This window comes from Pituophis catenifer, unplaced genomic scaffold (assembly GCF_029215685.1).
Source record: "Pituophis catenifer annectens isolate HBS135680 unplaced genomic scaffold, rPitCat1.0.hap2 SCAF_14, whole genome shotgun sequence".
Lineage (NCBI taxonomy): Eukaryota > Metazoa > Chordata > Lepidosauria > Squamata > Colubridae > Pituophis > Pituophis catenifer.
In genome coordinates this window covers 22,530,552-22,558,284 of record NW_027256894.1, presented here as the reverse complement: position 1 = coordinate 22,558,284, position 27,733 = coordinate 22,530,552, and the positions used below count along the sequence as shown (strand labels likewise).

At 44.5% G+C, this 27,733-nt stretch overlaps 1 protein-coding gene across 1 annotated transcript; it reads right to left on the bottom strand.

Annotated features, from left to right (window-relative positions):
• Window positions 1-155: 155 nt before the first annotated feature.
• Window positions 156-21,809, bottom strand: ENTREP2 (endosomal transmembrane epsin interactor 2). Its single transcript, XM_070953656.1, has 9 exons — window positions 21,699-21,809; window positions 18,683-18,811; window positions 8,948-9,055; window positions 6,541-6,701; window positions 5,020-5,155; window positions 3,470-3,545; window positions 2,167-2,613; window positions 1,465-1,793; window positions 156-668 (listed from the first exon to the last, which is right to left on the bottom strand). Exons 1-9 carry the CDS (start codon window positions 21,795-21,797, stop codon window positions 483-485), a joined length of 1,671 nt encoding a protein of 556 aa, XP_070809757.1. The 5' UTR covers window positions 21,798-21,809; the 3' UTR covers window positions 156-482.
• Window positions 21,810-27,733: the final 5,924 nt, after the last annotated feature.

The following is a 27,733-nucleotide window of genomic DNA, read 5'->3' as shown; positions in this document are numbered from 1 at the left end:
GATTTGGTGCAAACACTTTTGAGGTACAATGATTAAAACGCAACTCCTACATTGTACAGAAGGATCACTGCGGCTCAGCAAGAAAGTTTATTTCCTTCCCTTGCCCCATCCCACTCTACCCCCCAGCCCTCCCCAGTCTCCCTTACTCCCCAGACAGACCCTTTAGAAAACCAAATTCCTTGGTAGGAGGAGAAAAAGATACGCTTCGGTGGGTTTTCTGTTTGTTTGTTTCATTGTTAAATTAAGAAGCAATTTTCCCCCCATAAAACAGTCTTGGTTGAATATGCAGTCATGAAGAGTTGAGCGCTCAGCCCTGGGAATAAAAATCTAGCGTAGAACTCTACAAGAGGAAAACTCTTCCAGAGATCCTGGTTGACTTTCCTCTTGTTTCTTCCAAGACAGCCGTGGAAGAGGGGGTGAATCTCCACCCATTACCCAGCTCCCCAGAATCTCTTTTGCAGAGTTTGCATTAAGGCCCATTGTCAAAGGATGGTCTCTCGGCACACTTCAATTAAACTGTGGGGCCTTCCTCTTTCAAAGGCATGCGTGACGGGGGCCCTGTGTAAGAAGGCAACAGGAGAGCTTAGGGCTCCACAGCTCTGGAGATGGAGGTCTTCCTGAAGTCGCTTTCTCGAGGGATCCACATTCTGCTGGGAGCCCATGATGACCTGTGGAAAAGAGGGCCAGGTGAAAGAAATGGTGAGACATCAAGGCCTTGGGTTGGTCTCTCTCACCAGCGGTGGGTGGAGGTTTATTGGGGTTTCGACCAGGAGTGAAATCCAGCAGGTTCTGACAGATTCTGGAGAACCGGTAGCAGAAATTCTGAGTAGTTCGGAGAACCGGCAAATGCCACCTCTGGCTGGCCCCAGAGTGGGGTGGGAATGGAGATTTTGCAATATCCTTCCCCCTGGAGTGGGGAGGGAATGGGGATTTTGCAGTATCATTTCCCTGCCACGCCCACCAAGCCATGCCCACAGAACCGGTAGTAAAAAAATTTGGATTTCACCACTGGTTTCGACTGGGGTTTTATTTCTGTAAGTCATTGTGAGTTGGGCAGCTATATAAAAGAAAGAAAGAAAGAAAGAAAGAAAGAAAGAAAGAAAGAAAGAAAGAAAGAAAGAAAGAAAGAAAGAAAGAGAAAGGAAGGAAGGAAGGAAGGAAGGAAGGAAGGAAGGAAGGAAGGAAGGAAGGAAGGAAGGCAGGAAGGAAGGCAGGAAGGAAGGAGACAGAACGGAAGGGAGGGAGATGTCAATTTGTGAAGCATTCCTGACCTGCTTGAGGCTCATGATTTAATTAGGGCATCAGTTGGAACCCTGAGGGAGGGAGGGAGGGAGGGAGGGAGGGAGGGAGGGAGGGAGGGAGGGAAGGAAGGAAGGAAGGAAGGACCTGGCCATTTAGGGCACGTTGATTCATCTCTTCTCCACCCATCCTGGTCCCGCCAAGTAACTCAGAGAGGCCACTCACCTGATCAATGACGTTGGCGCTAAAGATGGCTTCTTCCATATGCCGTTCATCAGACTTGATGACAGACCGGATGCTGTTGACCACGTGACGGACTTCTGGGGTAAAGTTGCAGTTCGAATGTTCCAAAAATTTGGCCACCAGGATCTTAGTGTCCTTGTAGGTCTGCAGGTCCACCAAGGAATGGGGCCGCTCTTTGCAGATGCTCAGGATGACCTTTGGCTTCTGGGAAAGTTCGGCTTTTGGGAGGCCCCTTGGCTTTCCGGTTGGCACAAGTCGATTCCCGGGGTCCTGGCAAGTAGAGGCAGCCACATGAGGACTAGACACAGGAACTAAAAAGGGGGGGGGGGACGGAGGGGAAGAAAAGGAGCTTTAAAATGGTAGCTCAGCTGGACATACACCAAGTGAAGTCACAGTCAGAGTTATTGGACAAAAGGGTTGGGGAAGAGGAATCACAAGCACTGAGCAGAGCTTCTTGAAGTATAAGAAGAACAAACATGTTAAGACAATGAAAAGTCTCTATTCCCAAATGAGTCAACCTGGGCTTTAAGATCTGAAACGTCCTACAAGCTCTGCCATCATCATGCTCTATAAACATGGGAGACAGGGCCTTCTTGGTGTTGGTGTTGGGATGAGTGATGGTTAGGTAACAGATGGAAACCATGACCAGGAAGAAGCTGCCCTTACTCCTAAAGACTCCCTTACCTTCTGTAGTAGCTGAACAGGACAACGGGTCACTAGTGGATCGGACAATGTTGCAAATGGCGTTTTTCCTTGCCCGCTGTTGGGCCGTCCTCTTGAGGCATCTGTGGGGCAAACTGTTTACAGGCACTGAGCAGTGGGTGCAGGGAGTCTGTGGGGCAGCTGGCTGGCTGAAGACCCCACAGCACATCTTCAGTGGCTTAGATGAGGGAGTGGCTTTGTCTTCTCTGGCCAAGTCCAAACAGTTTCTCTCAGAAACACCAACACTCTCTGAGGAACAGTTTGAGAGCCGGCTATGAGAGCATGTCCTGCTACGAGGCCGGTCCACGGTGGTCTGGCTGTGGCCATTGACCTCATTGTCTGGAGAGTCCGGCAAGCAAGTCTGGGTTAACTTGCGGTTGTTCAGGCTGGAGCAACTTCTGTTTCTTGCCCCTCTTCCTATAAGACCACCTGGGAAGAAATCAGAGATCAGGAAAGGACATCCAGAGAACAAAAATCTTCGGAGGAGTACCTGGGACAATTGGGGAGAGGAACAACTTTGGTGGCCATCTGGGAAGTGCCATCTGGCAAGGCGGGGAAAAAAGCGAAATTCCAAACAGGCTATCTCAAGATGCTGACGTTGAGTGAAATGGGCAACAAGAAACAGGGCAATAGTCTTGGTTCCACCACTGAATAACCAGTGATCCCCGGCGCCATAGATTTCACTCATCAACTAATGGCTCTCCTCTACACGAGTAATCTGAACACCTATTCCTGGGTACCCTGCGTTGCCTTGTGGAGATGCTTCTTCTCAAGGAATTTGTAGAAAAACTGGTGGAGCTGGGGTGTCGCATTAAGTGCATCATCAGTTTAGAATCATTGCGTTCTCACAAGTTCTCCAAATTCAATCCATCCCGAATTCCATTAACTCTTATCTGGTGCCGACTTTGGTTTGAACTTCAGTTGACCTGATTCTTGTCCACAGGCTTAATAAATCTTCTATGCTACAACCTTATGAATGATCCTGATTCTTTGCGCCTGACATTAATTTGGTCAACTGAAGTTGAACACTAAATTGGCGCCAGGTAAGGTTCAACAGAATTCAGGATGAAGTGGGCTTGGCGTGCTTGTTGGAACGCAACAACTCTAAACTGATGATGCACTTAACTCCATCATCCCTACTCGGCCTGCTCGTCTCCTGCAGAATTGGGCTTTGGGGCAGAGGGCCTCTGTGAACGACAACCCATTTCCAAGTAGGTGAGAAACTCTACTCAGAGAGGGTCACAAAAGTTTTCTCAACACTCACATGGAGAGTAGTGGAAACTACCTTGGCAGCTGAAACCTGTTGCTGCATTTTGCTCTGCCAAGTCGGACTCTGTGATTTGCTGTTCCATATTGGTAACCTGTAAAAAGTTAGGAGAAAAATAAAAAACTCACCTAGGTTGTCATTCAGTGCATGGACGAAGAGTTTAAGGCAGCTGTTTATTGAAGATAAAGTTTGGGAAGGAAGCCAATCCAACATATCTAGAAAACCCAAAGGTGCTTGTTCCAAAAGGCAACTGGACTTCCTTGGTTCTCTCTTTGAAAACATTTTGCTTCTCATCCAAGAAGCTTCTTCAGTTCTCCTTCTCCTTCTTCTTCAGGAATGGAAGAAGCTTCTTGGATGAGAAGCAAAACGTTTTTAAAGAAAAAACCAAGACATTCCTGTTGCCTTTTGTGGGGAGAGGACAGGGGTGAAATCCAAAATTTTTCCTTACCGGTTCTGTGGGCGTGGCTTGGTGGGCATGGCAGGGGAAGGATATTGCAAAATCTCCATTCCTACCCCACTCCGGGGGGAAGGATACTGCAAAATCCCCATTCCCTCGCCACTCCTGGGGAAAGGATATTGCAAAATCTCCATTCCCACCCCACTCTGGAGCCAGCCAGAGGTGGTATTTGCCGGTTCTCCGAACTACTCAAAATTTACGCTACCGGTTCTCCAGAACCTGTCAGAACCTGCTGGATTTCACCCCTGGGGGAGGGGAAGCACCTTTGGGACAACCATGACTTGGTGTGATTGAGAATCTTCACAGACATATCTGGAAAGGGATCTAGAGATAAATTTGGAGCAGAAGAACCATTAAGAGAAGTCAAATGACAAGGAAAGAAAAAAGCATGGGAAAGAACCCCCAAAACCCCAACTGGAGATAAGAGAAGATAAGATGGCACCTCTTTAGCTAATTTATTTAGAGTTAGAAAAATCTCCTAAGCAGCCAATTCCTCCTGCCCTTAAGATGCTTCTGCTTGAAATATGGAAAAGGGAGTTATAAAAATCCTAATCCAATAAAATGAAGAGGGAGGCCGGCCGATGAGATTGCCATCCCGGGGTGACCTTTCCCTTCCTGATTGTAACAAAACTTGCCAATTCAACAGGGCTCTTTATGTTCTGCCCCCAAGGAAGAGAGGGGCATTCACAAACTTCATAAATGCAATTATGCACCAGGGTGCCCAAGCAGAATCCAGGAGAGGTGAGATTTGCCGGTTAAAAACTCACACTGTGCAATTTGGAAAGAATACATAAGAGGCAACAGGCTGAAAATCAAATCTATCTCAAGAAATATCCAAGTGCACAGGACTGAAATGCCTTCTTTCTTCTTAATATTCTCTTAAATTGAAGTTTCGCCCACATGTTTGGGCTCTGGCAATCTCTGAGGGGAAAAAAGGATGCGCATCGCAAGACTTGTTCTGCTTCTCAACTATCAAGTCTAAACGCATCTCAGAAGATTGAAAACCAGATCCATCTCCATTCAGAGGAAGGACTAGAGATCCCATGGTTTTACTAAGACCTTTCTGAAGTTGGTCTGTGCGCGTGGTCCATTCCCAGCAACGCCCTCTAACCTGGTTAGTTGGAGCTTGTCCGACGACCGCCTCGTAAGGGGGAGGCAGCTCGGCTGGGTAGAGAATCCCAGGGCTGTTGATGGTCACCTCGTATAAGGCGCTGAAGGAAGAGTGTGGAAAGTCCAAGTGGAAAGCCCTAAAGCACAAATGGGGGGGGGGGTGTTCAAAATTGTGAAGACAACGGCCCTCTCCGTACAACTGAACCTCCACCCTATTTTACATGTTCCGTGTGCAGCACATTCAAAAATGGGCTGAGCTTCTGATGACAGGAAGATGGCCACCGTCTTGATGTTCCTCATCTTGGTCCCTGAGCAAACCCTCCTGATAAAGAGCTGTTAATAGAGCCACCACACACAATGCTTCAGGGTTTTAAATGCTCAAGCAGTTGGATCGATGAAAAGAACTTCTCCAATTCATCAGGTGTCTTAATTAACCAGGCGGCCAATTAAATATATATAGATAGATAGATATTTATTGATTGGCGTCAGAGTTACTGATCCTTAAAGAAGAGCTATGGAGTTCAGGAGCCTAACTTGACTAATTATCTTGCTAATTCCAGTGGGTTTAGGCGTGTCTGTGTCAGAATTCAACAGGAAGGCTTTTATTGGACAGGAAGACATTTTTCTTCTCAAGGGATGTTTGATGCATCATGCATAAAATGAAGAAATGATAGATAGAAAGACAGATAGATGGATGGACAGACAGACAGACATGATAGATAGATAGATACAGTAGATAGATAGACAGATAATAGGTATATGTAGATAGATAGATAGACAGACAGATAGATAGAGGTATATGTAGATAGATAATGATAGATAGATAGATAGATAGATGATAGATAGATACTGTAGATACAGAGATAGATAGAAAGTTAGACAGACAGACACAGAAGATGGACGGACGAACGGACAGATGGGTGGGCGGATGGATAGAAAGAGATAGATAGATAGATAGATAGATAGATAGATAGATAGATAGATAGATAGATAGATACATAGATACATAGATACATAGATAGACAGGTAGATAGATACATAGATAGACAGACAGACAGACAGACTAGATAGGCAGACAGAAGACAGACGGACAGACAGAAGACAGACAGACAGACATGATAGATAGATAACAGATAATTACAATGACAGCCTTCCCAATTAACAGCAAAGACCAAATGAATGAAAATATCAATATTTGAGCTATTAGACACCCATAAGTTGTAACTCATGGAAGTCTACCCACTGGATCCACTAACGTTAAGCCTTAACCTGGGTTTGCTTTTGGCTCAGCGGGTTACTCAAAAGCATCTCAAGAACTACTTCATCATTTTCCAAAGCAAAGTATGAAGCCAAAAGCTAAGCAAACTTCTCAACGTTATGTAGAAACCCAACTAGGATCTGGGAAATAGAACTGAGAAGGGACCTGCTGGCCCCTGCAAGGCAAGCGACGGGGAGATTTCAGCTGAAGTTCAGGGTTCATCTCCCCCGGGAGTGTTGCGTAGGGCAGTGAAAGACGGGTCACCTTTGTGCCTCCGCGGCTGGCGTGCAGGTATATTCTGGTGGGTAATAAGGTGGCGGTGGGATGGGAGGAATAAACTCGTCAAAGTCCAACGTCTGGTGCAGGATAGTCCCATGAGGGGTCATGCAGTCTGGATTTGCAGAATGAGACCTCTGCGGCAAGAACTGGGTGGCATAAACGAGAGAGATGGAACATTATTATCATAGCCAGCAAATCTACATATTTTTCAAGCAGAGGTTGAAAGAGCAGGTGCTCAGAGCAACAATTGTAATCATATATTGGCCAAATAATGGTACTGAAGGGCAGAGGTGGGGTTCAGCAAGTTCTGACCAGTTCTGGCGAACTGGTAGCGGAAATTTTGAGTAGTTTGGAGAACCGGTAGTAAAAATGCTAACTGGCTCCGCCCCCATCTATTTTCTGCCTCCCAAGTCCCAGCTGATTGGGAGGAAATGGGGATTTTGCAATAACCTTCCCCTACCACGCCCACCAAGCCACGCCCACAGAACCGGTAATAAAAAATTTTGAAACCCAGCACTGCCGAGGGGGTGTGTTGTAGGCACCTGAATGTTTTACACAATTTTTCATTTTTTTTGATGCCTGCCCTTTTCCTTAATGTTATACCTGACGAAAACAATCCTTTAACTGCTGAGAAGACTAATTCAAGCTTTTAGTTTTAAAACCTCAAGCATTTTAGGGCTGAATCAGCAGAAGGGATGACATCTAAAATGTTGCTCTATCTGCAGAATAAAGCTTTAGTTGAGGCTCTTTCCTGGTGGGGTAATTATGCGATGCTTTGAGAAAATGCAGGGCCTTCTTGGTGGTGGCACCTGGGCTTTGGAGTTCCAACGGCTTTCTGTTTGGGGATTCATCAGCTAATATCTTTGGGCTCAGGGAATTCAAACGACATTTTAGAAAATTAGCTGAGTGGTTGTTTAGGGGCTGAGCAGCTGTTTTGCTTTCTTCTTTTGCAATATCAGAGTTATACCATGTTTGCCGTCTTCTTAAATGCAATGTAGAGCACCCTTGTGGATAAAGTGTGGTCCATAAATTTTCACAATAAATGGAATCGTCTCGAAGAGAACACCACGGACTGGCCACGTGCCACCTTAAAAGTGGCCCCTTGTTTCATTTTCACCAAGCAAGGCTGTTAATGTCCTTTCCAGGCAGGGAATTGGAATTCAGCTGCAGTCAAAATAAAATGAGAAGTAATATTTCTTTCCTAGAGGTCTGAAAAATAAGTGTAAACTAATCTTCCCTCGATGCTAGGGCGAATTGGAGGCAAGCTTAGTCTTCGGCTCCGTTCAAGTCTCCAATTTAGAAGATTGTTTAAACAGCAATTCCAGAAAATCAGAAATGTTGCCCGTCATTTACGGAATTCATTCAGTCTCCTCAAAAAAAGGAGAGAATTGGGTTCAATTGTGGGACCTGCTGTCAGGAAGCAGAGAAACTGATTTGATGGCTGCAACCATATAAGAACTTACAAAATAGAATTGCTGGGGGTAACAACATGGCTTCTATTTTCCATGTGAAGGAAGGTCTGGAGATGAATGACATGAAGTACAATGGAAAAAAAAGAGACCATCATTGGAACTCTACTGTCCCGATATCTGAAATTCTGTCCTAAAACTTTGTGGAACAAAGCCGAGACACTAAATGCCCACTAAATATATTCATTTTCTCCCCAAAGCTTGTTTTAATGTAATGTTTTGGGGCGATTGGTTGACTCAAAAGATCCTTGTGGTTGAGGATAAGGTGATCTGGGCATCTGGAGGTCATCAAGTTCTTAGCATTTCTTTGATAGGTTCATATCAAAAATTTTCTGGGAAATCAAAGCAGCAATAGGTACTTTAACCTTCTCCAGATTCTTCATAACAACCTTGTGGGCCCGTTTGGGTGGAGGCTGGTCCATGGTTGATGGTGGGCTTGAACTTGGGTCTTCCCAGGGCCACCTAAACATTCTTTATGGTGGTTGGGAAAGAAATGAAACAATGACCTTCTTCAATCCCAAGGTGAAAGCCCCTTCCAATCCTATCTTTGACGTGCCTTGCTTGTACCCTCCCCTTGTGGCTTGGCCAGAGGCAGTGGTGGGTTTCAAAATGTTTTACTACTGGTTCTGTGGGTGTGGCTTGTTGGGCGTGGCATAGCTTGGTGGGAGTGGCTTGGTGGGAATGGCACGGGAAGGATACTGTAAAATCTCCATTCCCTCCCCACTCCAGACAAAGGTTATTGCAAAATCCCCATTTCCTCCCGATCAGCTGGGACTTGGCAGAGAATAGATGGGGGTGGGGCCAGTCAGAATTTTTACTACCGACTCTCCGAACTACTCAAAATATCCGCTACCGGTTCTCCAGAACTGGTCAGAACCTGCTGAAACCCACCTCTGGCCAGAGAATCTGTGTATCTCACTCACCATTTGCAGAACATCGGAGGAGACCATCTGCATGCAGCACATCGCCGTTGCCAACGCACACACAATGGTGGAGATGATATTGAGAGCGCAAACACTAAACAGCAGGTCCTGCGCAGAGAAAGACACACACACAAAGAGAGAGAGAGAGAGAGGAAGGGAGGGAGAACGTCACACACAGGGAGGTTGGCTGTTCTTCCTTATCTCAACAAGACAGAGAATGAGTGCTAAAAACACTGTTGGCAGAGTGGATAATAAATGCCAGAAATGGTTATCAGCTTAATACAGCTCTTCATTACAGCCTCTCTAATCACACCTGCAAGGGACCTTTTCTGGGTGGAGAAACCAACCGAGAATCTACCTAGGAAGAGAACACAATAGCGCCATATTTTTGCTTAGCCAATGGTGAGTTTTGGTTGTTGGTTTTTTTCCCCCAGAATCCAGAAGCAAAGATGAGATCTTCTACAATCAGGCTGAAGGTAGCCAAAGGAGAGAACACGGTGTAAGTGACAGTCAGGTGCATAATAAATGCCACATTATAGTAGAAGTCAGCTTATGATGCATGACACAGTTCTGGAGTCCAGAGATCCTGCTTCCGGAGCAGGAGGGTCACAGGTTCAATCCTGATTACAGAAAATCAGAAATTGTGTTGTAGGCCAGCCAGAAACAGCATCCCTGAATCAAGAGGGAATTTAGCTGAAGATACGCCCATCTCTTAAGCATCATATTGGAAAGAGCAAATCAGGGCTATTTATCTCACCTCAAGGCCTAATAATACAACATGAAAAATAGATAAACTAACTCCACCTTGTAACTGTCTAATTAATCGAACAGCAGGGGACGCATCCATCGTGAATCCCCCTGATGTCCGTGAACCAGCTCACCCAGCTTAGCAAAGGCGGGAAGCAGGCAAAGAATCAGCTGGTTCTGAGTGAGCAGAATTGCATTCCTGGGTCCTTATCATCCTGTATGCAGTAAATTGAACAGCGTCGAAGAGCACGCTTGATAGCGAGAGGATGAGGAATCAATTTTGGTTATCTCGAGTCTTTGCTCTATCAGCACGGTTATGGCAGGGACTCTGACCTTCACGGCAAAGCAGAATTTATACCTCTGACACTCGCTGTTCTTTGCAGGGCCTGAAGTTTGCACAGGGCTTACCCCGAAGTGTCTGGCTGTTGGCTCAATGCGAAAAAGACAAACCGACGTGAACATCTCGGAGGGTTGTCCTCGACTTACGACCACAGTTGAGCCCAAAGTTTCTGTGGCAAACAAGTAGCTGTTCCATTCAATGGCCTGATTATTATGCCTCTCTCATGAGCAAAGAAGGTCTGGCCAGGTCAATTCCTGCCCCGTTTTCTCCCATCTGCTGCATGCAGGGTTTAGCTGGAATACGACTGCCCATATTAATTTGGGGTCATATACCTCTGGAAGCATAATTACGAAAGACGCTCTCATAAATGTTCTTCAGGATGCAGAGGAAAATATTTGATCTATGACATGCCTGGCCAGAGAAGGGAATTAACCACATTATATCTAATGGCTTCTGTGCCTAATTCACCACCACTCTCAGTAGGGTTAAATGGCACAAGGCAGGGAAGAGAAGCGTCCAGAAAATTAAAGCCACCCTTAATAAGGTCTCCTCCTTTTTCTTGAGCCTACGAATATTGAATTCACCCTCCTGTCTCTTCCCCAATGAAGGAAGCTCTTCTTCCTTCGTTAAGCCTTCTCTTACAAGACATCGTCTGTCTGAACCCAGACAGAAGACCATAATGGAAGCTGCAAGACCAGGCAAAGCATTGGCAGCCAAAAATGTATTAAGGCTTCTCAAATGCAGAAAAGGAACTCAGGCTTTCTTTCCTGACATATCAATTAAGACTCCAGATCAGACTAGTGGGGAAGAGAGAAGGAGGTAATGAAGAGAGAAAGAGGAAAAACAGAAAGAGAGAGAAAGAGAGAGTGAGAAGGAGGGAGGGAGGGAAGGGGGGAGGAAGGAAGGAAGGAATGAGGGAGAAAGGAAGGAAGGAAGGAAGGAAAAAGGACAAAGAAGGAAGGAAAGAAAGAAAGAAGGAAGGAAAGAAGGAAAGAGATGGATCCCCTTCTATTACTAGATTGGTGGTGTGAATCATCTGCTTAGATGCCAACAAATGATAATTAGAGAAATCCAGGAAGGCTACATCTGTCAAGAGCTCCAGGTTGGAAGAAGGTTAAAGCAGAACAAGAAGCAACGGATGGAAACTAATCAAGAAGAGGAGCAACCCAGAAACAAGGAGAAATTTCCTAACGGTGAGAACAATTCATCAGTGGAACGTCTTGCCTTCAGAAGTTTTGGGTGCTCCATCCCCGGAGGCTTTTAAGAAGAGACGGGACATTTGCCTGCCATGGTATAAGATCTCCTGCTTGAGCAGGGGGTTGGACCAGAAGACCTCCAAGGCCCTTTGCAACTCTATTATTCTGTTATTCTGCTGTAGGGGGACAAGAGCAGGAAAAAGTCATTATCTTTAGAGAGCTCTGGTTGCCCAAGGTAGGAACAAAAAAAGCTGGATGGTGCTGAACCAGCCTGGCTCCTTTCTGGCAAATAAAGAGCCCGGGGGCTGCAGGCAACATGTTACTGCCCTTAACAGCAGCTCTGACCCTTAACAACATCTTAGATGAAGTTCCTCTTTTCTATGCTGGTCACGTCCGAGATGATGGATTTGTTCTAAAGCCCAGTGAGATCTAAGTGAAATTTTCTTCTTGCTTATTGCCTTCTCTGGCGTGACTCAGGCCACCAAAGCCTGCTGATGGCCAGAGTGAAGGATCGCTCCCCTTGGCCCGGGGGCTCTTGATTTGGCCTCCTCATTAGGGCAACTTGGAAGAAATTCATAAATCAGAAGAGCTGGCTAAAATGGCGGGGGGAGGGGAGGGGAGAAGGAATCAAACCACTTGGCTGATGCTTTGGGAAATAAAAGCTCAAGGATGAAAATAAATTGGAGTTGGTGGCTCTTTGCATTGCTTGGAGGGGTTGCAACTTTTCTAAATATTTATTTGTTAAAGACATATGCCACCTATCTCGTTCTGAAAAGTGACTGGGCAGCTAATAGTTTTCCTAAAGTGGAATTAAATCAACATATGGCCCAGAGATGTTAATCATCACAATACATGGATAAAAACAAGAAGCTAGTTTACTTATTCTAGATCCAGGCTCAGAACCCCCAGATGTGCATTGGTGCAGACCCAAGCTATCCAGCTGTGAAGAAAATTGCTCAGCAGATGCTCGGACACGCTCTTTCTGTACCTACTCAAGGGCCAAAGCAATGTTGATGACATCTCCTCTTTTTAAACTCCTGTTACCATAGAAGCAGGAAAGAGATCATGGTTTTGACTAGCCTTCAGACATTTAATCAGAATCCAACAATTATTTGTGCCTTTTCTCTTCTATAGGCAATTTTCTGAAGCTTCACTACAGAATTTCGTGAGTCTTCTTAGGAGTATCCAAGAGAGAGAGAGATTAAGGCTTCAGCACCATAGACAGTTCCCCATAAGGATTCAAGATTCAGGAGAATCAACCCCAAGATCTGAAGGAGGTGAGAAATCGTGAGCTCTACCTTGACCTGGGAAGCTAAGAAGACATTTGCTTGGTTGCCACTTGGAGGGGAGACTTCTAGGGCTGTAAACTAGACTGGAAATAATCTCCAGGAAGGAGGTAATTACAAATTACTTACAATTACTTCTAGATTGTTGCCAAGAAAATGACAGAATCCTATTCCAGAAGTCATGTTCAACTCAACAAAGACCTTCCTTTGATGACTCAGTCAATACTATCTATCCTTGATAGCTTCTACTCATACATCTAAGGCCTCTGTAAGGACACACCACCTTACACCGGGATCCACAATAGACCACACCATAAAATGCTTCCAGTCTTAGCCTATCTCCTTTGGGCTCAAAGGCTATATGAAGGGAAAATTTGACTAGCACATGGATAGAAGCCACCAGGGAATTCCAGGGTTCTAGGCCAGACGTGGGAGTCAAGAAAGCTTCCAGAAGAAGCCTGTATCAAACCAGTCCTTGTTTGTTGCCCTGAAATGGTGACCGTGCAGGCCTTTTCAATTCTTTTGGCACCTGGCCCTCAAGACGGTTACCAGCCTTATGTTCTAGGATTATGTTACATTAAGATATAGGAAATGCCACCAGGTGGGCTTAAGGGAAGACTCGCCAAAGGAGGTTCTGGAGGCAAAGTCAGCGATGACAAGCCAAGAGCAAAATTTGTCAAAATGTAATAAAGAGCAGCTGTTTCTCCCATCTGTTCTCCTGTTCATCCCACTGCTGATTTTACCGTGCTTAAGGAAATGCAGCTTGGCAGTCTCCCCACACTACGGCACCTCCTCCCATCCCACCCCACCCCACTCAAGCCAGTCCTTTCCCCACCCCCCACCCCCACCATCCAGAGCTGTGTGTAGGACTAGAGCCCAACAAAGGGAAAACTAAAATTAGCTCGTGGCTTGAAGAGGTTAAACGTTTGCAAGGAGGGCAAGTTATAATTTGGGGGAGCGGGTGGAATCGCAAAGATGTATTTTGCAGCTTGGAAAATTTAAATAGACAGGAGTCTCCGTTTTCGCAGGGCTGTGTTTCGTGAAGCGCTGCCTAAAGTTAATTCAAATCCAATCATCCCGTAACAACTCCTCTGCAGAGAAATGACAACTTAATATTGTGCGTGTGACTGTGGCACGGCTGTTAAATCTGGCTGTTTATGCGTGTACACGCCCAGCGTGTCAGCCACTCTATAAAGAGCCGGGCATGCAGTCGGATTCTTTATTCTTACTTCTTCTCAAAGGCAGCTCTTTTAAGATGCCAAGGAAGGAGTAGCCTCTATCATCTTGGGAAAATTACAGTAATTTGCAAACTTCCTTACGTTCGTGACCATTTTTCTCTCTCGATGATTTTCAGGGTGGAGGGTGGGGGATTCGTGCCACTTTAAATGTTCAGAAAAGATATTTATATCAAAGGTAAATTTAGAAAATTGGAAGCCTTGCTTTCTGGAGCGAAAGCTTGGCGTAATTGCTTTATCGTTGAGAAATTAAAATGGCCCATTTGCTAAACATCCTAGCTGGGCAAGTCATGTCAAGCTGGACCACAGCTCACTGCTACCATCACCACGGCAGACCTCTCCTCATATCACAACACAAGAAACTTCCTTTTAAACATGTTGAGGACGGCATTCAGGGAAGCAAGAGAGAGAAATAACTTCAGACATTCACTGCCAGGGATGTTTGGAAGGCCAGTTGTTGAGCTGCTGCTTAGGACAGGGGCAATGAATGTATTTTAAGGGGGTCAGATCCAGAAAGAGTTAAAGTAGCTGATGCCACTCCAGTATTGGGGAGAAACCCAAAACACAGCAAAATCAGAAGTTGAAAAGCCAAAATGTGTTTTTAGTTTTAGAGCTATGATGGCACAGTGGTTTGAATGCAGAATTGTAGGCTAACTCTGCCCACAGTCTGGAGTTCGATCCTGACTGGCTCAAGGTTGACTCAGCCTTCCATCCTTCCGAGGTCAGTAGAAGGAGGACCCAGATTGTTGGGGGAAATAGGCTGACTCTGTAAACTGCTTAGAGAGGGCTGGAAAGCACTGTGAAGCGGTATATAAGTCTAAGTGCTATTAGTTGCAAGATATGGTATTCTCAGCTTCTCCAGTGTAACTCTAGATCAGTGTTTCTCTACTTTGATGATGTGACTTCAGCTCCCAGAATTCCCCACTACTTCATTCCATTTACAGGCTCATGAGAAAGTTGAGATCTATCCAAAGGCATCAGATGCTATGGAGCAATAATGGGAAAAGTTGAATGGTTACCTGTCTTACTGGTAGACTTCCTGGAGCCATCTGAGTAGCTATCTTGGAAAGCAGGATGAGGACTAAATGGGCTTTAGTTTATTCCAACAGGCTCTTAACACTCTCCTAGCCATTACCAAGATCCACAGGAGCTGTCAATCTAAGCATGTCATCTGTCTCTCGATGCAACAGGCCCAAAGAACGCAGTTGGGGAAACATCTCACACAGCTTCCATGCATAATCGATTGGCTTCCAACGAGAAAATAATACGCCTGCCAATTCTGCACACCATGAGCTTTTGTGGGGTTCATTCCAGCAACTTGCCAAGGGCAAAATTAGGGTGTGAAGCAATAAAAAAGCCTTTGGATGGTTGGTCAACTTGACAGCGCCATGAGGAAGAGCCTCATTAGCATCTCATCCAAAGTGCAAGTGGGTTTGGGAGATGCGATCTAGGTCGCTTCCTTTCTGCTTGATCGACCTCGGTGACAGAGCTTCCTTGCTCAGATACCTACAATCACCTGATGAAAGGGGATAATGAACAGTAAAAGTCTCTTCACCCATGAAATTGCTCTCCCTGTTCTCTTTTTCCTCGGGAAACTCAAGACCTAGCTTTAGATTACAAATGAGAGTGATCTAACTGGCTAGCATGGCGATACTTGGTTTTTTTATAAGCAAGCCAAACCAACCTTTTGAAACAATCTGCCTCGAAATTGATCTCCTGATCTCCCGAAAAGATTCCTCTCCAACAAAAGAAGCTCTGTTGTTGAGGACTTCTGGGATCTACTCTTGAGACTGAATGGAATTGGGGACATAGAATAGAATAGAATAGAATAGAATAGAATAGAATAGAATAGAATAGAATAGAATAGAATAGAATAGAATAGAATAGAATAGAATAGAATAGAATAGAATATTTTTATTGGCCAAGTGTGATTGGACACACAAGGAATTTGTCTTGGTGCATACGCTCTCAGTGTACATAAAAGAACAGTTTTTTCCCGAACGCCATCACTCTGCTAAACAAATAATTCCCTCAACTCTGTCAAACTAGTTACTAAGTCTGCATTACTATTAATCTTCTCATTGTTCTTATCACCCATCTCCTCCCACTTATGACTCTATGACTGTAACCTTGTTTCTGGTATCCTTAAGATTTATATTGACTGTTTCCCTATGACTATCATTAAGTGTTGTACCTTATGATTCTTGATGAATGTATCTTTTGTTTTATGAACACTGAGAGCATATGCACCAAGACAAATTCCTTGGGTGTCGAATCACACTTGGCCAATAAAGAATTCTGTTCTGTTCTATTTTTTTTTTGCTCTCCAGTTGGCCTCCATTGGCCTCTTCTAACAAGAGAGAATTTATTTGACCTTCCCTAAAGAGGTCTTCGTCAGATATGTGAGGACTAGAATCCTGAGAAGACCTCTCCTGCGGCACAAGCTGGCTTCTTTCCCTCGGAGCAATCTCAGTCTGAAATAATTTTTCAAGCTTTTGTAGTGGGAAAAATAATGGCAGTTTCGCATTTAAGTTTTAATTTTGCTTAACGCGCAGGAGATTTTGAAAACCAGTCCTTGCTATAATCTAGACACAATGCTTTTTGTGGTTCCTCTGGGGAAGGCTTTTAATAAAACTTTTAAAGCAAGGGGGCATAAATTCCAGAGTTTATCCAATATTTAACAATAGGAAAAGACCCCTTAGGAATTAACAAAGCCAACAGAAGAGCTTTCTTTTATTTCTGCTTTTCTTTATGGCTTTTAGGCAGTGAAAATATGCTTATTGTATTTTTAAATGCCTGTTGGAACTGGAGGGAAAACTCTTTTCAGTCATTGTACCATAATGACGTCTCTCTATAAGGGTTGATTATAACCAAGAATGCTGAGATAAAGGAGCCCAATCAAGTGCAATATTCTGGCGGGGAAAATGAGATTTTGTCATTTAACAGGGTGTTGCCTCCTTTATCTGCAGGATTTCCAGCTAAAATGCATCTCTAATTAACCGAAGCAGATGCTGAAAACCCTCGGTGGAAAAGCATCTCTGAGAAGGGTTGTCATCCAAAGGAGAAGCTTTCAGCTTGACAGCCATCTAAGCAAACCTGCTGTCAATTCCCTCTATTCTTTCTAAATGCCACCAGCACAAGGGCGTCATAGAAGACATAAACTACACAAGAGAGCTCTCACAAGGAGAGAATATTCCAGGCCCCGGAAACCAGGCGTCCAGATTTTCTAGACAGGAAGCCTTCGAATTACGGCCACAATTGAGCTCAACATTTCTGTTGCTAAGCGAGACAGTTGTTAAGTGCATTTTGCTCCATCTTTACACCTTTCTTGCCACCATTGTTAAGAGAATCATGGCAGTGTTTAACACGGTTAAGTGAATCATGGCTTCCCCATTGACGTTGCTTTGTCAGAAGGTCACAAAACGGGATCATGTGACCCCGGAACACTGCAACCGTCATAAATACGAGTCAGTTGCCAAGTGTCTGAATTTTGATCACGTGACCCTGGGGAGGCTGCAATGGTTTGCAAGTGTGAAAAATAGTCATGTCTATCTCAGCATCTCCTTCCGTCCTACTATTGCAGCACCATTGAGAGTGTCCTGACATACGGCATTCTTGCACATATGGGAGTAGCTCTGTAGCGGACAAAAAATCTCTACAGAGAATTATTATAACTGCCCAGAATATCATCAGGCTCCAGCTACCAGCCCTGGATGACATCTTCGCATCTCACTGTTTGAGGAAGTTGCATAACATTCTCAGAGACTCTTCCCATCCTGCTTACAATCTTTTTGGACTGTTGCCTTCCGGCAGAAGATACAGAACAATTAAAACTCGGACCACACGTTTTTCGGAATAGTTTTTATCCCAGAGCTATAATTGCACTCAACAACGAACTAAAGGGCAATCATCGGTGAGCTGTTGGACAGCATTACTTGATCTGTTGTGTGGATGTGTTTTTTTTGTTTTTTTTTAAATTTGATTTGTATGCCGCCCTTCTCCGGAGACTCAGGGCGGTTTACAATGTGCTCAGCAATAGCCTTCATCCTTTTGTATATTTATACAAAGTCAACTTATTGCCCCCACAACTGGGTCCTCAATTTACCTACCTTAGAAAGGATGGAAGGCTGAGTCAACCTTGAGCCTTGGTGAGATTCGAACCTGCAGTAATTGCAGGCAACTGGTCTTAATAACCAGCTTAATAACAGGGTGCCTTAGACCACTGTACTACCAAGGCTCTTTTGAGTGGTTTAGGGGTGGGGAATTTGTGGTGGGTGGGAGTGTGCTTGGGGATTGTTATGTGTGTTCAACCTGGTCTTTGGGTGTTAAGTGAATTTCGTTGTAGGGGTATACTGTGTATACACGTACAATGACAATAAAGTTATTATTATTATTATTATGTCACTTTTTTCAGTGCTGTTGTAACTTCAAATGAACCCCAAACAAGCTGTTGTAAGTCAAAGACTGCCTGCCCTTCTTGTCAAAGAATGTGACAGGGTGGAAATGATGGGTAAAGATACACCTGAATTATGGGTTTGTTTGTGGGATTTGACTTACAACACCACAATTGCTCAGGATGATTGGACTTGAACATCTGGGATGAACTAGCCCAGGGGTAGGCAACCTTAAATACTCAAAGAGCCACAAAGGTCCTAACCAGGAGCCCCCTGTGCAATTCTGGAGCTGACCGGAAGTCCAGTTCCCTCACCATAGAGTCTCCTTCTAGCACGGAGTCCTTTTTCCTCTACCTGTCCTAACTGAAAGCCCTATCAATTGTGAAGCCGACCGGCAACAGGGAGCCGCAGCAGAGGGATGAAAGAGCCACATGCGGCTCCAGAGCCACAGGTTGCTGACCCCTTGCCTGGCAGCCGGAGGTTACAACCCAACCACCAGACTTGCTCCTTTCCCAGAAGACAAGCTTGGGGACTTACCTTAAGGGTCAACCTGACCGTGTTGCACTCTTGCAGTGGGTTCAATTTCAACATCTCCCCAAGGCTGCAGCCAGAAGTCTGGTGTTGCAACTCACAGCACACACAGACACTGTCACTGTCAAATTTAATCTGAGGAAGGAACAGAGGGGAGGAGAGGCCATCAGGTTTGATCGAGATCAGGTCAAGCCAACATTAACCCTGTTGATGTTCCCAAAATCATTTGAGCAGTCATGACATGAAGGTCCTTCCTCTGCAGTTGGTTTCCCTCAAAGTAACCATGGCTTGAAAATTAACCATGGTTAGGATTTGGGGTTTCTTCCTCTTTTAACATTCTCCATTCTATCTTTGCATTCTGGTAAATTGCTCAGATCGGAATCCAGCGTCACAAAAATTGTAGAAATAAGTAAGCGAGTTTTAATGGAAGTGATGAATCCACAAAAGAAATTGAGCTCATCGCTTCCACCCTTGAAAGTCCCAAATGCGATTTGTCTCATTGTGTGATTTTATCCTGCCTCTCATGGTCTAATCCTGCCCTTAGGGGAGGACAGCTTTATCTGATGTATCTCCTCTTGCAGCTCGTAGAGTTAGGCCATGTATAAATCTTACATATAAATAAACCAATAAGAACAAACATGGTTCTAATCTAGTGGCCGACCTGTTAGATGATGATTTTCTACATTGAATGGGGAAGGCATATAATATTTTGCAAGTGGAATAGATAACAACGAAGTTATCCTTCTGAGTAGGGTCTCAACCAGGGGTGAAATCTACTTACCTTTCCAACCGGTTCGGAAGTGCACGCACAGTTAAAACCAGGAAGTAATGACGACCGGGCGGATGGGCGGAGCCTCACGCTGCCATCGCTACCGATTCGGCCGAACCGGGAGCATTTCACCCCTGGTCTCAACCAAAGCTAGGGGGAAGGTGCTGTGTTCAGCTCCAAACACCTCCTCTTCAAAGGATTAGGGAATTGCCTAATTTATCATCCGGGTTGGCTCTTATTCTTTAAAATCAGCTGTGTATTTGAGGAAGGCCACAATGGCTTACTTTAGAGGTACTTAGCCGTTACACGAAACCTCTTCCTTCCATGAGCTCTAAAAATGAATAAACCTGACAGAAATACGCCAAATAAGGACGAACGCTTATTTGTTTTGTGCATTGAGACCGCAGCTCCTGCCAGCGTTTATGAACAACAAAATGAGATTTGTCTTATTGGCTCCGTTTATTTCCGCGCTTCTATTTTAAGGAGCCACGCACTGATGCAAAGGGAACTGGGGCTTCTGATCTCATTTGGTCCCTGGGAGTAGTTGTTAAAGAGACAAAACACACACACACACAAGGAGGAAACCGGGTGTGGGGTCAAGAAAGGACATCCCTGGAGATGCACCCCAGAGAAAAGCTGAAAACTTTGCCCCGTTTTACGCCTCTGTTTGCAGACAGCAGAAGTCAAAATAACAGAATCACAGAATTGGAAGGGCCCCCGGAGGTCTTCTAGTCCAACCCCCCCGCTCAAGCAAGAAACCCTAGACCATTTCAGACAAAGGGCTGTTCAATCTCTTCTAAAAAACCACCCATGTTGGAGCACTCACAACTTCTGAAGGGAAGTCATTCCACTGATTGTTTTACCTGCCAGGAAATTTCTCCGAAAATTGAAAATTTATCAGAAAATTGAGATATACAATTTTCAAAATTGTAGATATACAATGATATTAATCATTGGGAAGGAGAAATGTAATATCTTCCTGAGAATTAGCTATCTAAGGAAGTGAATTCAGAAGGCCCTGAAACAAAAGAAATCAGACGAGGGGAACGCATCTAAAAATTATAGAGGTTCTGTTATGTCCTACATGCTCTATAAAATTGGGACATCCAATTACATACCCCAAAATGGACATTGGTGCTTGGAAGGAGTCCACCCAATGCCAAATCAATGTGAAAAAGCAGGATATTATTAAACCACTCATGTTAACTAGCACAGTCTGTGAAACACCTCCCTCCATACCATGAAGAAGGGAGCAATCTAGGGCTGTAATATAAATGTGTCAGTGACATAGGTATCTTTCATTAGTATTGCCCTGTTATCTTGGGAAATGAAAGTCAATTGCTCCGAGAACAGCCTTTAATGCCTTGTCTCAAAAGAATAAATAAGGTAGACTGTCAGAAGGATATTAACTTGCCCGGAATGTCCATCCTTCACAGAATAAAGGGAAAATTCATAATTTGAAGATTAAACTCAATCGTAAAGTAAACGGAAGCTCATTTGCAAATTAATTTGGCAGCCCTTCTCTCTCTCCCCCCTCCTCGGCTGAGTTCCAGATAAATCAGAATTGAAGGTGGTCCATAAAGAGCAGTGAGACTGAACGGAATAATTTCAGAGAAAGAGGGCGAAGAAAGACAAACCAGATGAGGCTAGAAAGATTGATAGATAAGAGCCTCCTTTCAACACTTGAATTCTGCAGATGTAGAAATGTTTGGAAGGCAACAAATTAAAGGGAAAATGGAAAGGAGGTAGAGAAGGTGATCACACAACTAGTGGTTGTTTCAACAATGTCTTAGGGTTCAAGTTTAGAAGGTCAAAGAGTCATCCACAATCAACAGACCTATCACTCTTTCTTGACGTCTCTCAACACACCAGCCAAGACATGACTAGGGTTGGTCTAAAGGCAAGATCTTTCATATTCCATACTGAATTTCTAACCTCCCAGGAGTTCTCATTCTGATAGAACAATGTTTCCAAGATAACACTCTTCAGGTATCCTGGGATTTCAAAGCCCAGAATTGAAGGTCAGATGGGAGCTAATGTCTCAACCCTTCTGAAGGAAGCCAGGAAGCCAGATTTACCTCTAAATTCTGAAAGTGAGCGAGCAAAGAGGAATTTGGAGACTCGCATTTTGACCTCTGAAATGTGAACAAGTTTGAATTCCCACTGGAAAATCGGCACGTGTTTTAGCATGTTTTACTTCAAAACAAATCAGCAGTATGCAAAAAAAAGAGAGAGATGATTTGGATTACTCACCAACTGACACCCTTCTAGAGAGTTCACTAGTTGAGCATTTTGACAGGAGAGAATGGAGCCAGCTAAATTCAGCATCACGCAGACTGCTGACAGCAGCATGAAAAACGTTATCTGAGGAAGAAGAACTGGATTATTTTATATTGCAATGATCAAGAGCTAAGAAATAAATTATTCACCTAATGAGATTTGGTATCTACTCTGCTTCTATATTCATTGTGTTTTGGACACTACAGAAGATCCTGAAACCATGTTAATATTCAGTTGGGTTCTATCTCCCAGCTTAATCTAGAGTAACCTGGCTCAATAAGTGGCCTTCACATGGTTTGGATACCAACAGTCTTCCAGCAAGTACGTTAATGCTGGTAGAGAATCATAGAATTATAGATCTGGAAGGGATCACAAGAATCATCTGATCTGAAGAGTCCAACAGGGTACCTGATTGCAGAACATTGTTCTAGAGCAGGGGTCTCCAACCTTGGCAATTTTAAGCCTGGAGGACTTCAACTCCCAGTTTTGCTGGCTGGGGAATTCTGGGAGTTGAAGTCCGCCAGGCTTAAAGTTGCCAAGGTTAGAGACCCCTGTTTTAGAGATCTGTAAACCCAACACCATCCATTTCTCAACTAGTCATAATATTGAACAGATGATTCTAGATAATGCATATAAAAAGCAGCATTTCAACCATGTTCAAAACCCTGCAAGCTGAGAAGTCCATGCTCTGGAGGAACAGCAGCTTGCTGACTCTACAGCAGAGGAAACATTTCGCCTTCAAAGGGCTTAGGAAGTACTTGCTTCCTCCAGTAACCACTTTCCAAAGAAGCAGCTGTGTCTTAACCCCCATGACCCCTTGGGCAGTCCATCTGAATAGAAAAGATTGCACTCTTTCCTATCACCTTCTGCCTTCTCCCTGGATCTGGAGACACCGGTTGGGTATTTAACGCAAGACAACAAATTTACATCATGGAAGAAAATGCTTGCATCAGTTAAAGAGCTGGAAAGGAGATCTTTTCTCTGCCTTCCATCATCCAAGGTTGTCCTCTACCCACACAAGTATTGTTCAACCTTGGTAGAAGAGATGATATTCTATCCCCTCAACCAGTATTTCTCAACTTTACGCTGTGCGGATTTCAACTTCCAAAATTCCCTAACCAGCAACAGGAAGTTGAAGTCCACATATCTTCAAGTTGCCAAGGCTGAGAAACACTGACCTACACCGAAGAGAAAATAGGTGGGCCAGTAGCCACTGGAGGCCCATCTCTATATCTGAGCTCACTTTTCCACACACGAGAGGAGAAAGTCCCTTGCAGTCCTCGCCAATACACCATCTGTTTCCCCTCCCCCCTTGCATTGGAAATGAATAGTTGCAACTTGATATGCCAGCCACCCTTTCCAACTAGCTCCATTCCCTTAAGTAAGCCATCAAAAGCTGTCTGAGAGCCCACTTCAAGTACTTAAAACGGATGGGAGCCACGGTGTGGTACAGGCATTGCTCTGCTTTCCCAAGAGAACCTGGTTTAATTTAGAACATTGCTTCTAATCAGAGGAATGCAATAACAACATTTGCTTAAGTTTCTGAGTTGCTAATATAGCAGCCTTGGGAAAAGCTGAAAATGCAAAGAGAATCCTTTCACAGCTCTATCACTCGGGTTCCAGCTGCTCTGTCTTTATTTAGAAAGAATTGCATTATTTGGACACATTGGCTCTATCAACACTCTTTGGGGACCTCACATCATGCCTGCCTCCACTGTTCCTGCCTGGAACTTCTCCCAAGAAGGGCGGCTAGATAAATTTGATTCATAAATGAACAAACTTGGAAGATCAGACTTCATGAAGGACAACTCTTAGACCATTAAAGCAAGAGTAGCTTTGGTTTCACCAGCATGGCTGCTGTCACAGATCACTCTTAACCTGGTTATTGAGTTTACCCTTATTCTTCCTTTGTTCAATACACTGATTCATAGCACTAAGCAAAGGATGGTCTCCACACAACCTAAACCATGAAAAAAAAAAAAGCAAGTTAAAGATGACCGCAAACCCAACTGAGGATGTTGTGGAAATGGGCAAATTGGCTCCTGGCTCTCACTGAGGTTGAAAACGTGATTCTACAGACTTATCTTAGCCCAAAAGAGATTTCAGAGCAAAGTCAAGGCCTGGAGCAGGTCAATATTATAGCTACTGTATATAAGTTGAATGAATAAATATTCCTATCCTAATTGCCATTCCTAACCCCAAGTGAATCTATACACGGAAGATCTTGTCCCCTCTTTTTCTTACTATAATTTTTCAGGCACAAATCCTCTCTTTTACATCAGTTTGCAAAAAAGGTTTTGTTCAGATTTAGGAGAAAAAAACCCCCTCCATATAAACATGCACAACTTTTCTAATTTCAAGGCTACAAAACATTCAGCACAAATCATCTGTTTTCCCCCTGTGTTTGTGTAAGCAGAATGCTCTTCGACTCGTTTTCTCCCGTTGCAAAACCACACCGTAAAATCCAAGTGCATGCAAGCAACAATGATCCTTGGGGAGTGAGGAAATCATCTCCCCTTCTCTCCCCCACCTCCCCCACCCCGGACTTGAAAGCCTCTGAAACTTGTCAGATCCTCCCCCGTCCCGAATCGATTCCAAAATCAGAAGAAAGCTTCATTTTCAATTATCTCCATAATGAAAGAAAACAGGTTGAAAGCGTACAGGGGCAAAGAGTGCCAGATGGCTTTAGAAGGAAGGAGAGGAGTGAAGCTTTTATCTGCACATCAAGCGTTGAGTGCCCAGATTCCACAGCCAGGACCGATATGGAAGATGGATCCTTATCAAACGGTCTACCCAAGAACAGAGCAGGAATCTCACCATGATGGCTTGGAGCTGCCTTGAACTTTGACTTAGCAGAGCTTGGGAAAGAAGGATGGAGGCTGAATGAAGGATCCATTCTTCAGGCTCCAATTTGTTACCTGACGGGAGAAGAATCTCACCCAGGTATGAAGTTCTATCCAGCTCTTTGAAGTTGGCCCAAGCTTTTTGGATACTTTGTACCGCCTGCAAATTCCCTGTAGTTTTGCCCACATCACATCTGAAAGTGCATCAGAATTAGACCGGTTTGTACTTTCTACAAGCTCTACAAGCTTCCCTGCAAGACAGGAATTCTGCAAGACCTGCTACCCCAAAGCCTTGGATTTTAGCTGCATGATGTGGCCTAGAAGAGGCTACAATGGACTCTATCCTGCCACATTCTAGAGCAGTGGTGTCAAACCCAAAGCAACCCCTGGCTTGCGGGGTGCTTAGATCTGGCCTGTGGGGCCACCCTAGAAACAGTGAAGGACCAGCCCGCAGTGCCTCTGTCAGCGAAAATGGAACTCCCAATCTCCGTTTTTGGCTGGGACGGCCTCCTGCAACCCTCTGCCAGCAAAAATGGAGCTTGGGAGGGTTGCACATTTCGCTGGCAGAGTACTTGGGCTGCCACAGGCACCACCGACACAAGTGATGTCAAACTGGCCACACCCCGGCCCCCCAAGGTCAAATACAACCCTGATGCGGTCCTCAATGACACCCCTGTTCTAGAGCACAGAAGGCCTATCACAACAGCTTGTGACCTCTGCTGCAGTGCAATTCCTACCTTCAGTGCCCACAGAGAGCAGCTGCAAAATGCCACAGCAGCATCCAAGCACAGAAATGTGCTTTAGTAAAGTTTACTTCTATCACAATGTCCTTTCCCAAAACTGTGATACACAATCAGGGGGCACTGTTGGCAGATCACAGCTGAAGCTGAAGATCCATTTTTGTCTACATTTGATCCAATATATCCAACTCTTTCAAACGAGAACGAAGGAGGAATTTCCTGGCAGGGAGAACAATTAACCAGAGAAACGACTTGACTCCAGAAGCTGTGGGTGGCTCCATCACTGGTGGTTTTCAAGAAGAGACTGGACAGCCATTTGTCTGAAATGTTACAAGTCTCCTACTTGAGCAGGGGGTTGGACTAGAAGATCTCCAAAGTCCCTTCCAATTCTGTTATTCTGTTAAATGCCCTTACTTGGTGGTGGCGCCATGGTTCGAATGCAGTACTGCAGGCCACTTCTCCTGACTCTGAGCTGCCTGCAATTCGGCAGTTCGATTCTCACCAAGTCTCAAGGTTGACTCAGCCTTCCATCCTTCCGAGGTGGGTAAAATGAGGACTCAGATTGTTGGGGGCAAGAGGCTGACTCTGTAAATCACTTAGAGAGGGCTGTAAAAGCACTGTGAAGCGGTATATAAGTCTAAGGGCTGTTGCTATTATCTGCTTTGCCACTGGGGGTGGCTGAGATTCTGAAGGTGGCTCTGAGCTCCTTCCTTGAAGAATTTACATTGTTATGATAGGACTCCTCATCATATTACAAGTCTTAGGATTCCAATTCTTAGGATTTCTAGGTTGATGGCCTCCCTCTTCATATTTGTGCCATAGTTTGGCCAAGTGACACAAACTCCAAGCAAGGCTAATGTCCCTGCAAAGAGAAGGCGTGTCTGAAGTGAAGTCCCTACCACTTTGTTGAAATGTGATTGAGCAGATGTGTTTTAATCACCACTCGGGACCAACATCCTCATGCTCATAAACTCCATCTGCAGAAGTAGATAGTACTGGGGAATGTCTCATACCGCAAAATAAATTACACACTTCACATGCCATTAGAGACAACATGTTCCTCGATCATAGCTAAGACTGCGTCATCTGTGTTTCAATCATTTCATCTTGAGAAATAAATCAAGGGGAACTAATGTCAGCCTGCCTCTCCAAGTTATTCACAGGAGTGGGACCACATGGTTAGACATTCGTACCCAGAAACAATCAATGTCAAAACATCTGTTATTCAAATCACATTCTCAACGATGCAACCTGCTGATTTTGCCTTCTCCACCATATCGTCTTAATGTCTGCCTTCATGGTTAAATAGGACAGGCTACAAAGCTTGCTCAAGAGTCATTCCCTACTCATCGCTGCCATGATCCTTTCCCGTCTCATCATAGGGTGTGGGCTGTGGGGTTTCAGACATGGTGATCTCAGGAGGAAAGCTCTGATGTTGCTCTCCGTGGTTCTGAAATCTAAGTCCACTCTGGAGTGGATCAACTTCATTTTTCTTCAGTTGATTCCCTCTTGCCACATATTGTTCCTTAGCCAGGATCCCGAGTGGAGTTTGATTGATTTAACAACATTGAACACCAAAGTAAATCCATATTAAAAACACAACATCCATATGTAAAACAAAAAGTTAAAAAAATGAAACCCAATGGATTTGCTGTCAAACAAGTCCAAATTCTCTTTTAAAGAGGACAGTTTTCATTATCTTCTGAAAAATAACTGGGACAGAGACACAACTAATCTATCATCTCTGTAGCCATCTCTGTTTGAGGAGGGGAGCTACTACCATGAAAGCCAATCTCTGAGCCCCAGCGCCCTAGTTTACTTTCAAGGTGGATATCTGGACCATCTTCTCCCTCCTGGATTATGTAGGTCAGTCAGAACCTACAGAAAGGGGACAGTCCTGAAGGTAACAATGGCCCATGCCCTAGAAAAAGCTTTCTAGGTGAACAACACTTTGGATTGGGTCTTGATGCCGAAAGTTCCTCCAGAACAGGGATTAGTCAGCTCAGTTGTGTAACATCCTACATCAGTTGTAGCTTCCAAGTTGACTTGGAAGGGAGGCCTCAGATGATGGCAAGAACCTTCTGCACTAACCTGCAGGTTCAAGCTGGGTTATACGACAACTTTGTAGTGGAGGACAATAGCCACCCGCTACATTCAGGAGGCAGATCTCAATAGCTTGCCCACCAAGCTTTTACCATTCTTCCTGGTGTCACCAAAAAGATAACCTATGCAGAAGGATGAGAGGTACAGCCAGCCAGTCCCTTCGAAGATCCCATCCATAATGCATGCCAAGCGATTTAACTGGTGTTCAGAAGTTCAGTGATTATTCCGAGCACATTTCCTGATGCAACTGTGTGTGGCCGCCTTAATATTCTCTTTCATGCATGGCTTCTATGACGATAATCCCCCTCATTGGGAACAGATA